General features: G+C 27.3%; 1 protein-coding gene across 1 annotated transcript in view; it reads left to right on the top strand.

The window, feature by feature from the left end:
• Positions 1-10,517, top strand: part of LOC108692452 (caspase-1-like) — an 18,837-nt gene extending 8,320 nt beyond the window's left edge. Inside the window, exons 3-4 of the mRNA XM_018200696.1 lie at positions 9,492-9,797; positions 9,921-10,517. Coding sequence (XP_018056185.1) covers positions 9,492-9,797; positions 9,921-10,174 — 560 coding nt within the window. The 3' untranslated portion in view covers positions 10,175-10,517. The remainder of the gene's footprint in view (positions 1-9,491; positions 9,798-9,920) is intronic.
• Positions 10,518-13,978: the final 3,461 nt, after the last annotated feature.

Below are 13,978 nucleotides of genomic sequence, written 5' to 3'. Positions count from 1 at the left end.
TGTTATATTTAACAAAATTTTTTTTAGATTTTTGACGAAAAATTTGAATTAAAAAAATGAAAAAAATTTTTAATGCATGTTTTTTGTTGAAAATATTTGAATACTATCAAAAATACTTCTGAATACTTCAAAAAATTATGGCGAATTAATCATTCCATGATGAATGAAATATGTACTCAGATTTTTTGTAGACGTGAAGCAAAAATTAAAAATTAATTTTTTATCACTTTTTACTTGTATTTTCCCCCCAGAAATGTATTTAATATATTATTTATACATATTATATTTATATATATTATATTTATACATTATTCGATTTTGCTTCTTTATACAATTGTTGATATTTCATCTGTTAATTTTTCAAAGTCTTGGCTGAGTATGTATTAAATCAGTGATTATCTACTTCGGAATGACTGCTTTCTATAAGGCGATATGCTTAAAATGGTCAATTTCAGAATAACAGTATAAGAAAACTGTATGCTCAATATTGCTCAAATTATGAGATTATTTGTATACAGTATTTTTATTTATTGAATCAGTGCAAAAATTCGTGCCCGATTTATTATTCACAATTTAAACAACTGCAATTTTGTTAAAAATAAATGAAATTTAAATTTAAAGAAAGGATTTTAAAGAGTTTTTAAGGGCTTGGAATCTCTATTTTCGAATTTACTATATTTTTTGAATTTAGTGAGTTTGTAATTTTTGTGTGAATTTTGTAATTTCTACATATAAAAAACTACGAACTGAATAAATGAAAAATTTTCTTTGTAGATCTGTAGCATGCCTAAAAAAAATTTGAGAAAATTTTCAATTTTATAAAAGCTTGAAGCTTTTTCTACAAAATCATTTTTTTTATATGTTTCTACGATTTTTTGTTACTGAGTTGTTGCAAATTAAATAAAATGAATATTTTGACTTTGCTTATAACTCTATCAAAACTATCACAATTTAAAAAAATAGATTCTTAAATTCTCTCATCAGATAGAGTAAGATTTAGATTTTATTTTATTTTTTACAAAAATAGCAGCTATTTGAAGTTTGAATAATAAATCGAGAACTTTTGCACTGATCCAATATCATCATATAAAAATCATATTAAAAAATTAATTTTCTAAATTAAGTTTCTAAATTAGTTTTCGACTAACAAGCGAATCTCCTTAATTCAAATTTTTTATCAAAAATCTAAAAAAATTTTTTTTTAATATAATATACTGAAAAGTATATCAAATTTTTTTAGATTTTTTAATTGACACGATAGGAAAATAAAAATAAAAAATTGAAATTGATTACATTTTTGAGGTTTCTACGGGTGTTTTCTATATAAAGATTATGTGTTCCGCGGGTTTTTTCCATGTCCAATCCATGTCCATTTTACTCAATATCAGACTGCTTCTCGCCCTGATGAAGTGGACTGCAAGGATTCACGAAATGTTGGCATTCCAAGAATGAATCTGGACACGGAAAAAATCCGCGAAACATATAATCTTCAAATTGAAATTGATTTTTTACCATTATTACTACATAGATAAGTTTAGCAAGTTGAAATTTGATATAAAATTTTTTATCGAGATTAACAATGTAATATACTCAAAATTGGATTTGGTTTGGAGATATATTTCATATGATTATTTGGTTAAGCCGTTTATAAAGATTTCTTTAAAAATATCTTAATCTTTGGAGGACCGAAAGCCCCTTTAGGGAATTTGAACCATTTTATATAATTTTTTGGGATTTGTAGTGTTTGCAGCTCGACAACCGTACTGTGCATGATATTTTATGTAAAGAAATTTATTTTATTGCATGGACATAATTTACTGCACTAAAAAAATGTTTTTACATATGTTATTTGTGAAATTTTTACTCTACAATGATGTTAACAATTATTCTAACAATATCTAATGATATTTAGTAAAAAAAAAATAAAAAATAAGATAAAAATGTCATTTTTTTCCGGACTGGAGATCCCTTTAGGGATTCGACAATTCCTAAAATATGGCTACCTTTTTCGTCATTTAATCCCATGACATTGACAAAAAAGTTCTAGTCCTTAAAATAAAAAAATGGATCTAAAACATGCCGGTCCTCAGAAGGTTAAACTTTTCAAATTTTAAAAGTTTTCTTTAAAATTTATAGAATAAAATCTTAGAAATTTTTAAAAATTCACGTATATATATATATATATATATGAAGAATTCTAAAAAAAAGATGTAAATTTTTTCAGCACCTCCAAAAAATGTTCCAATTCCTATGTAAAAAAATCTGAGAATTATAACAAAAAAATCAAAGTTAATAATAATATAAGTATAGCGCGGATAGAAAGACGCAAGTTTGATGTAAAAATGATAATTATGTGCAAAAAGAACCTTTTTGAATTTTAATATTTTTCAGTTGCAATGTTGATAACAATCTTTGTTACTACTCAGATAGAAATAATCAATCGGGAGAGATCGAAAAATATATAATTTACCTATTTTTTAAATTGTTTTTCCAGTGTAGCTTCTAGTGATTTATTTATTACGTGCGTTCGACTTTCCATCGCGAAACGAGTCCACCCCATCTCCTCTGTCTAGAAGTGTCCGACTTTCTAAGCAGAGGGATGTAATCTCGCTTCGTGTGAAGTAATGCTTTTCTAGGCTGGGAGAGGGGAGATGGAGTAGACCTCGTTTCGTGTGGAAGTTCGCGCGCCCCTAGGCAGAGGGGAGATGGAGTAGATCTCGTTTCGTGTGGAAGTTCGCGCGCCCCTAGGCAGAGGGGAGATAGAGTAAATCTCACTTCGCATGGAATCGTACGCCTCTAGGCGGGGAGGAGGGACCTGGAGTCCAGGATCTCTATTCTTAAAAAGAAATTTATACGAAAATTTAGAGAAATATTACAATATATGTTACATGCTATAGTTGCTTTCTAGTTTTTCGTATACGTTTTATTTTCAAGAATAAAGATCCAGGTCTGGATTACAGTTTTTACCGTCCTTAGACAGTGAAATATTTGCCGTCCCCATTGAACAACCAATGTAGTCGGAAGAATAAAAAAAAGGCTTCTATTTATTTTCGCACTCGAAATGTGCTGATAAAAAAACATAGAACAAGAGAGTGAACTGAGAAAAGTCAGCCAGCTTTTTTCGTGCAATGTTTACACCAATATTCATTTTTGCGAAAGAAAGAATATAGAAAGTAAGTTACTTCACCTATTTTACGAAACTATCGATAAAATCGAGTGTCAAAAAGAGATGTGATGCCTATCTAGCTTAATAAGAATTAGGGATTGTCTTTTATTAGCATGAATTGCACATCCATTGAGTGCGCTGGCGTTGGTAAGTGTTGCATCATCGATGATATTATTACTTCTATTTTCATCTCATATATACAGTTTTTTTTTACTCAACGTGCTTGTTGGAGTAAATAGAACCTGTGGTAAAAGTAGTGAAGCGAACAAACTTCTAATAATTGATGGAAAATTTTTCAATCATTCGTATCTAAAAAAAATGGTTATCTTTTAGAATTTCTTTTCAAAAAATGCTGTTCCTTAAATTTGCTCCTGGCATAGCTTAGATTAGCCACTAGTGCTAATATAGCACTGAGATAGTCCTTGCTATATTGGAAATAAATGATTAAAAAAATAGATTATATTTTTTGATCTTCGCCGATTAATTATCGCTATCTAAGTCATAACAAAGATTGTTATCAACATTAGCAGCCTAGAGTGAGTGACGCCAATTAGCTGGAAGTCGTCCTACATCCGGGGATATCTATATGACGCAATTTCTCATTTTAACCTTTTCTTTCTTTAATGTTGTCTTCTTTCATCACTTTTTTTATACCCACATTCTTGTAGCCGAAAAATGTCGAAAAAGATCTTATTGTGCATAATTACCGTAAAAATTTTTATTATTTTACAAAAAAGATGATATTATCGATATATCAAATTGTATGTTTCGGCTCGCTTGGGAGTTTTTTCAATAATAAAATTACAGAAATTTTGAAGATAAACAAATGACAAACGGGCAATTGGAAATTGGCATAGTGTACATGTTTCGGCTAACGTTCTAGCCTTCTTCAGTAAATAGAAACTCTTACGATAAAACTATGCAGATTTATTACAAGAAGAGAAGTTTATAAGGTCGTAATCATTGTGCGGCAATCAATTCTCCGTTAGAAAATCAATCTCACCAATTACCGAGCTGGATGGTAAAATGATTGAAATTTTTCAGTTATAATAAATTAACCCTAGTATAGTATTGTTATTTTTGATTACTTTCTTGCTAACAGCTAGGGTTTGTGAAACCCTGCAACTTTGTTACGCTTCTGGACTAAATACGTATTTTTTAACTCAAAACGTGTGAAATTTATATCTCGAAGTTAGACAAAGATAAATATGAAGTCAGACATAGATAAATATGATCAAATAAATATTTAATTTTCAATTAATTATAATGCTTCAAAGAAATTTTATTGGAAAAATTTGCAAAAAATGACTACTTTGGATTAAAAAATTCTCAAATTTTTTAATTTAATGTTCAAACAAAAACTCGTAAGATTTTTTTTAATTGATTCTTTGAACTAACAAAAAAAATAATATGATATGAATTGCTCAAAAAAGTATAATTATTTGAATTATCGAAAATCGACATTTTTGAAGAATCTATATATTTTAAGTTTACAATTAATAAATAAAATTTTATTATTATTTGAACAATATAAAAGAGTAATAATATAAGTAGATAAAAGATTGTATATGTATAAATATTATTATAGTATGTATAATTAAGTTTATTAGGATTTAGTTTAGAGGATGATGCAACACGCTCGCTCTAAAGCAATAAATCCGTCCTGGTCGAGCGATATCCCAAGATTGACAGAAATTATAAAATTTCTACTATTTATTATATTGAAATATAATTCTACATTTTCGTGTATTTACTTTTATATTATCCGAAACTCAGTAAACATATAGTTAATAAAAAATAAAGGAATATCCAGAACATCGAAAACTTATAAGCTAATCACATGTGGGTCCCAGTACTCTCTTTGAATTTTCACATCAAGAATAATGCAAAAAATAAAACCCTTGTAGGGTTATCATATTTATGGACAATTAAAGTTTTTTTTCCAGCCTCAAGCCGAGTCTTCAAATTATATTATGAAAAAGTTAAAGCAATGTAAAAAAATCACATAAGGTACGTTAAATTCATGAATACTAGAGTTAAATAGGTTTGGTGAGAAAAATTTTTTTTTTTTAAACGGAAGACTCATCATCTCAATGAACGTAATCATGGACATAATTTGCGTGAATTTTTATCAAGATTTTGATATACATGAGACATAGTCAGTCAGTGAATTATAAAATATAAATACAAAAAAGAATATAAAAACAGCATTCTATATTTTTATCAAACTACTAGAATTCCGATATTGAGGAACTATTTGTTCAGTCTGAAAGTTAAATTCAACTGGCAAGTATAATTTCTTCACTAAAGTCACGAGAATAAATTATTGTAAACAATAACTGATGAGTTATAGTAAGTTATAGTATGTGTAAGCTATATTTTTGTTTAGCAAGTTATATCTCTATTAAAAATTATTGAGGAGAGGTACAATAAGTTTGATCAAAAAATTCAGTGTCCATTTGTTGATTAATATTCTTTGTTTTTTGATGTATATTTTCTCTGATATCCTTTATTATAGATGCGCTCAGTATCTAAAATGTCCACTTCTTCCTAATTAAAATCGTGACCATGCTGTAACCTATGTTCGATTACATCTACCGAAAGTGTAGATGTGTTTCTGCAGATATGATTCTTGTATCTATGTTTCGAGATTCTGATTTTTAATTGTCTGCATGTCTGTTCAACATAAGTTGCATTACAGTTATTACAAGAAATTTTAGTAGACATTCTTTTTAGACGACCTAAAAAGAGGTTCCTTATGGGCTTGATTATCCTCTGAAGGTTGTTGATGCTAAAAAAAAAAGATTGGAGCCTAAATCTTTAGTAATGATTTTAAATTTATCAGAAATATTATTGATGTATGGTAAACCATAGTTTTCTAGCAACAGTTTCTGATGAAGAATTATTGTCTTTAATGATAGAAATTTTTTTTGTTGATAATTAAGCTTTTAATTCTATTATTAATTGTGTCAAAAATAAACTTCAGTGAATAATCGTTATCCAAAGAATATTAATGATGAATTCCAAATTTTTTTGATAGAACATCGGATGTGAAATGAGGAAAGCTTTATCTACTAAGCCTATAATTGTACCTCTTTTTTAATTCAAAGGGTGCTGAGACAAGAAATGGAGATGTCTCCCTGAGAAAGTAGGTTTTTGATACCAATCGAAAATAATTTTTTCGAATTGATGATGGCAGTACCTAAAAAAGTTAATTTTATTATTGCTTATTTCTAACGTGAATTGTAGGTTTTGGGTGATAAGAGTTGAATCGTTCTAGTACGGTCATCACAGTTTGAGTCATCGTCAACGATATCGCCATAACTATGTTATCAACGTATCTGTAATAAAACGATATCTCAAAGTTAAATGTTTTCAGCACCCTCCTTTCCAAATCTTGTATGACTAAATCAACCGCGAACATGGGAGAATTATATAATTATCGGTGTGCCAAATTTTGCGACCAATCAAATTTAAAAAAAGTTGAGTTTAAGACAAGCCTCCAGGAATTTATTTTCAGGTATGTTAATTTGATTTGAGATAAAGCTCGATCACAAAGAAATGCTCTACAACTAGATCGGTAGGTACATTAATAAAAAGGGAAACCACATGCAAAGAAATTAAACAAAAATTGTTTCTTTAATTTGTTAACTAAGTCAAAGCTATTGTTGATGCGAGGCTGTTGGAATGCTATTATATAAAATTAGAAATTTTAGAATCATAATTTTATCTCTAAATAGTCTTCTCTATAGCTTTTTAATTTTTCTATACGGAGAACTATATAATAGCATTTCAACAGCCTCAAACCACATCAACAACAATTTTGTTTTACAATGAATAATTCTGAGAGCAGGATAATGTATATGTTTTCAATTTGTACTTTACTTTTTACTTTCCCGAGTCATACTATGAGTTTTCAGATGATACAATGTGAAAAAAATATATAATTATATTTATAATTGATCGTGATATTTATAAATGATTGTAATTGTAATTATATTTATTATAATTATTATATATATTATAATAATTATTTATTGTAATATATATTTATTGTAATTACTCATTATAACTATTTAATTTATATACACTACTATCGAAAAATTTCCGGACATGGAACTTAAAATTGTTGACTATGTCTTATATATTATATATCAACATCTTGACAAAAATTCACGCGAATTCTATCCACGACTATATCATTGTAGGATATGATAACCTTCCGTTTTTAAAAAAAAATTTTCTCACCGAATCTATTTAATTTATTATAACTGAAAGATTTCAGTCATTTTACCATCCAGCTTGGTAACTAGAGATTGGATCTCTAATGAAGGATTGTTTGTCGCACAATGATTACGACCTTATAAATTTCTCTTCTTGTAATAAATCTGCATAGTTCTATCGTAAGAGTTGCTATTTGCAACTCTTACGATAGAACTATGCAGAAGACATTTGAAGAAGGCTAGAAACATCCATACGTATTTGAAACTTATTCTATTTCCATTTGATTATGTAAGAAAAGTCTCTTTTTAAAGCTGAATTACGTACAGTTTATTGTGCCAATTCCCAATGTTCATTTATCATTTGTTTATATTTTTGAATTTGTTATCTCGGGAATTTTTATATAGTTTTTATCTTTATTTTGAAGATAGTTCAGCAATCTATCAAATTAAAGTTATTCACAGATTAACAAAAATGAGATAGCATCTAATAAAATTATATAATAAGAACGAAAACATATCGAAGATTTTTGCATATAATTATTAATTTTATAAATTCGCAAGTTGATATATTGAATATATTGAATATTGAATTTTTGTCAGCAACATGTTAAACCATTAATATCTGATGTGTCTATCATTGTATTGATAATCAAGATAAAGTTCATATTTTTATCATGTCTCGCTTAATATCCTATGAATTTGTATAAACATTTTTCCATATCTATAATCGTTTCTGAGATGTAGAGCCTGAGTCAGATTTTATGAACACCCTGTATGAATACCGCATTTATATCAAATGGAACACAACTAGTCAGTCAGTGGTTACGAATCACAGAATTAATTGTAATTATGATTTCGATTATGAGTGTCTAAGTTTTGGATATCGAACGATTTTTAAATAAATATTTGATTTCTGAGATTGATTTCAGACATATTCAGAAGAGTGGACTTCATTTAATTCCGATGTGTTACATTAAAGCTATCGTACATACATTGATGTAAAAGTATAGATTTAATATAAATATAAAAATGAATTAAAGTATGAAATCCTCAATACATTTTATTATGCTGTTAAATAAAATCTGTTTTATAATTCGAAATACATATAATTCGAATAATAAATGTAATTTGAATACTTGCATCTTATTTTACGTAATAGTTAAATCAGTGTAATAGTTAAATCAATATAACGGCTTTATATGCATTAATGCGTATTATCAAATTCGCTATAATTTATAATAAAATTTGTTTTATATATGACTACATTATAAATTAATTTTATGGATTGATTTTTATTTAATTTTGAATATTCTTAATTGTTTTACTGTGTGATCTACGTTTCAGTTCAAATATTTGATCGATTCAAAGCGATAACAAATAGATATTAGACTGATAGTTTAATGATACCGATAAAAATTTGTTCACATTAATTTGCAAATGTATAATATTAATAAAACCTTATCTAATTTCATCATGAATTTTATCGGATTAAAAATAATTTCATTTTTGTCAATCTGTGAGTAACTTCATTTTGTTACACTACTTTTCGAAATGTCTGTAATTTCATTGCTGAAGAAAAGCCCAAAGTGATTCGAAACAATTTGTAATATTGATGACCATTCTTGTAAAGTAATAAAAATTTTTATATCATAACTCGCGCCTTTCTATTTGCGCTGTACTCTCATTAGTCTTTCTTTATTTGTAGAAGAAATCCAATTATGGTTTCTTCCTTATATATAAACCTTATAACTTTCATAACTTTTCAGATATTTTCTCAGATAAATTAAAATGTAATAGTCTAAAATTTTAATACAATAGTAGAAGAAATCATAGTTGGATTTCTTCCATCATGGTTTATTGTATTAAAATTTTAGACTGTATAATTGTTATATTTTAATTTATCTGAGAAAATTTCTGAAAAGTTATGAAACTGTAAGAAAAATAAATTCTGAAATTACATAAAAATCTCTAAAATCTCTAAAATCTCTAAAAATTATATGCAGGATTTTAAGAAAAATGTTCACTGTTTGGGAAGCATCAAATATTGTTTTGTAAAAATATCATATAATAAAAATATGTAACGAGCATTATTGTTTTCACAGTTGCGGAAATGGATCATTCTGAGCACGATTGCTTAGTGATAGCTGTATTAAGTCACGGCGAACTTGGATTGCTTTATGCTCATGATGGTGCATACAAAGCGGATTCTCTATGGCATTATTTTACTGCCGATAAATGTCAGAGTCTTGCTGGTAAACCTAAGTTATTCTTTATTCAAGCTTGCCAGGGTGATAAGCTAGATCCGGGCATTACTCTTAAAGAGCGTACCGAAACAGATGGATATCCATCCTCGATATTTCGCATTCCTACTCAAGCGGACTTCCTCATTGCCTACTCAACTATCCCAGGTATTATATATATTATCTGAATATTAAATCATGGAAAACTAAAATTCTATGAAAGGCAAATTGCCCAACTTAAATATTCAAAATTGATTTTTGAATATTTAAAATTTTTTTGAAAATTGTTAGGTTATTATTCCTGGAGGAACACCAGCCGTGGATCCTGGTTTATGCAGGCATTGTGCGTAGAATTACGCGATAACGGTACTCGTTATGATTTATTGACTATGCTGACATTTGTATGCCAACGCGTTGCCGTGGATTTTGAGTCCAACACGCCCGACAACATGACTATGCATCAGCAGAAACAAATTCCATGCATCACCACTATGCTGACGCGTTTAGTAAAATTTACACCTCCAAAGAATGGGAGAGTTGTATAGCCTGTAGGGTAATGAAAATTACATCGCATTTATATATCTATTTACGGTATTCAAGCCATATCGTTTGTTGCAAAGCTGTAAATGGTGCAAGTATCAATTTTATTCATGTACCACAGATTGCTAATATGATTGTCGCATATTATATGCTAGACATAGAATCATGTTTTATACGTATATATTTAATATATCATTTTTAAATGATTTTATATAAACTATTCTTCGTGTCCCACTGAAAGAATTTATCTAGATTATCCCAATATTGCTGCAAAATCTCTGCAATATTGCTGCAACTTTTGTGCAACTTTGTGCTGTAGGGGATTACAATAATATAAAATAATTATTTTTCTTAACAGCGATAGATTTTTATAAAAATATATTTTCCTTTTGCTCACGTTATTGTTCCTCCTGTCTTTATCAGGAAAAAATATCATTATTGCCAATCTCTTTTTTTCATATTTTTTAATTTTCATTTATTATTATATTCCTACATGACAAAAAAGCATTTATTGTGTTGTGATAAAAATAGCATTTCAACTTTTTTTTTAACATGTAGCATAATAATTCACATTCAAAGTATTAAAATATAAAATATCTGAACTGAATATCATTTAAAAAGGAACTTCAGAAACTATCTTGTTTGTAATATTCTCATTTCATACAATTAAAAGGTGTGATCCACTTAATGCTGAAAATACCATTCAGCTTCATTGACCAATCAAAAGAAAGAATTTTACGATTTTTTTTTTATCAAAAAATACTTCATTTACAGCATGAAGATCACATTCACGATGTTATATAAGTACAAATACAAGAGTTATCGACTGCAAAAGAATATACAGCCATGTGCAAAAGTATTAACCATTTGCGATTTTCTCGCATTTTACGAAAAGTTAAATATTTCGACGAAAAAAAATCTCAGACAGGTTTTCGATAATTTTAAAACATAAAAAGCATAAAAGCATTTTAAAGCATAAAAATGGGGCTTTAAATCTGCGTTTGAATCTTTTGTCTACTATTTGTTCAATAGTTATTAATAGAAGTTACATAAAAATGATTTTAATTTTGCAATATTTTTGTCTTACTTTAAAGCAGTTCAATGAAACATCAGCAAACAAAATTTTAAAAAATCTTAGGGAGGTTTTCGACTACGCTTCTTACATCTGTGCTTGAATCTTTTGTCTACGATATTTTGTTCTTAAGTAAAATAAAACGCTTTAAAAATAAAACAAAAATATTGCAAAGATATCAATATATTTTCAATTTTATGTAATACTTAACAAAATATCGTAAACAAAAGATTTAAACACAGATGTAAGAAGCATAGTCGAAAACCTTCCTAAGATTTTTTTTTCGCCGAGATATTTAACTTTTCGTAAAATGAGAAAATTGTAAGTGCCTAATATTTTTTCACATGGCTGTATGTCATATACAATATTCTTAAACATATTTTTTGTTAGGTAATGACCGTTGCTCCCAATGTAAATTTAACTTTAATCTCGATTGAATTTATTTTTTTCCAATTTTATGAATTAGGAAAAAAAGAGAGAAATTAAACTGAGATTAAAATTAATCTCTACGTTGGTAAAAATGGACATAGTTCATATATAAATATAAAATATATATAAAAAAAGATTAATAGTTATTTCATATGTCGTATTGCAGTAGTTATACACATACAAACAGAATATTTTTTAATTATATATTGTATATCATATATAATGTAATGATATGACTGTCCTAATTATTAATGTGTATAACACATATATATATTTTATATTAAATCAGTGAAAACAATGTATACATATATATTCTTTACAACAATCCCCGGTGAAAAAAATTCTCATCATATTTTCAAGAACTTTTTATATTTTAAATTTAAGAAGATTTCTGAAAAATACTTTAAACTTTTTCAGATTTTATTAATTTTCTTCAAAAATTAAAAATGAGAAATCTTAAAATATCTCAAAATTCACATGTGTAAAAAATTCTAGTAAAGAATAGGTAACTTTGGGAACTTTTTTTAACAAAAATGGAAGTAATGAAAAGTTTGTTTGACTCTTTTATAATAAAATTCTTTAGGAATAAAATTGTATATTCATTTTTTTAAATAAAATTATGATATTGGAACTGTTTCACTGATTGCTCATTTATCAAATCGGCGTTACAAAAATCTCTGTTGGAATTGAAATAAAAACCAAAAATTTTTATTTTCTACATAGTACTACATAGTATTTACTAAAGAAGTACGTACATACATATATACGAATATTTCGAAATATCTATTTTTATAAAAATGGCAAACATTTGAAAAGAAAGTCTTCAGTCACAAAACTTTTTTTGCATACAAATTTATAATGGCCTACTTTTTAAAATATTTATTTATGTTTTAGGAACTCTATCAAGAAAATCGATACTAAATGCGAAAAAATTCATTAAAATAATTAAAAATTAAGCGGAAAGAGGTGGGTCTCTAAGAGACCTATTGGGTGCGTTCCACTTAATGTTCGTAACGCTTGCAAGTATTCATATCATTTCATCAAGTAATGCAATAGTGTCCCGATATCAAATGCATAAAAATATTAGGGTTGCCACAGATCTGGAAAACTTGGAAATCAGGGAAATTTAAATTGGTCATGGAAACCGGGAAAAATCAGGGAAAAATGTAAAAACGTCTGGAATTTCAAAATTTGTTCATAATTTTCTTAAACTGCTCCTATTCTAAATAATTGTCATAATTTTTTTAATATATCTGACGTTTATAATTCAAAATTTGCGCACTTTAAACTTTGAATTATTTTAACAAAATAATTCAAATTTATATTTTATTTAGTATTTTTATTTGGTCCCTCTTTTTTCGTCGCATTCTTTTTTTCTAAACTAATTTAAAACTAATTTATTTTTGCTGGCTTGAATTTGCACCCAAAATTTTACTACTAAGCTTTTTTTGCGTTTTTAATAACATAATTTTCTTACAATCTTGAGTCTAAATGTTATAATTTACATACTTTATATCAGTCATATTTCTATATTACGTTTTCAAAAATTTGCAAAAAAACAGTGAAATTCTTAAAAACTTTTTTAAAAAAAGAAAAGGTATATATTAAGTGCCTAAAAAAATATCTAATATTATATTATTTTTCATAAAAAATGCCATTAGTATATTTTTTAAAAGATTTTTAGGATCCTTGATCCTCTTCAAATATTAAACAAGGACGAGGTGCACGCGAGCGTTGCGAACGTTTAGTGGAACCAAACGCAGTGTTCCTACTCATTAAAAAATGTGAAGTTTTCTAAAAAAAAATAAATAAAATTAAACAGAAATTATTTTAAAAATTCATCAATTTATAGAGAAATTCAAATAAATTACATAAACAATTCTAAGAAAAATTTTCACCAGGGATAGCCTGACATACGAAACAATATTCATGATTTTACTATGTGCGTTATAACTATAATCTGCCTGAAATAAAGTAGTTGTAATTTATTATGAACTGCAACTGCAATGAATATTCGAATGTTATAAAAACGTTAAAAAAATAAAATAAGTCACATTGTAATTATATTGTTAAGATCTTATCTTATCTGCAAATACTGAGATCATTGAATGTGCGTTGCGTCGGTAATTTAATAAGCGTATGGTATTAGGTAAAGATTTAAGAGAAACGGATCAATTAATGTTATGACTGAGATTGCTATTCATAAGAAAAACGGTAACGAAATTTTCAAAAAGTGATACAAGTCTTTCATAGTAAGAGTAATAAAATTTGTATGCCTTATACACAATCGCTTGATAACTATGTTAAA

This window comes from Atta colombica, unplaced genomic scaffold (genome assembly GCF_001594045.1).
Source record: "Atta colombica isolate Treedump-2 unplaced genomic scaffold, Acol1.0 scaffold72, whole genome shotgun sequence".
NCBI classification, from domain to species: Eukaryota; Metazoa; Arthropoda; class Insecta; order Hymenoptera; family Formicidae; genus Atta; species Atta colombica.
The sequence above is the reverse complement of the archived record's forward strand: the minus strand, read 5'-3'. Positions and strand labels throughout refer to the sequence as shown.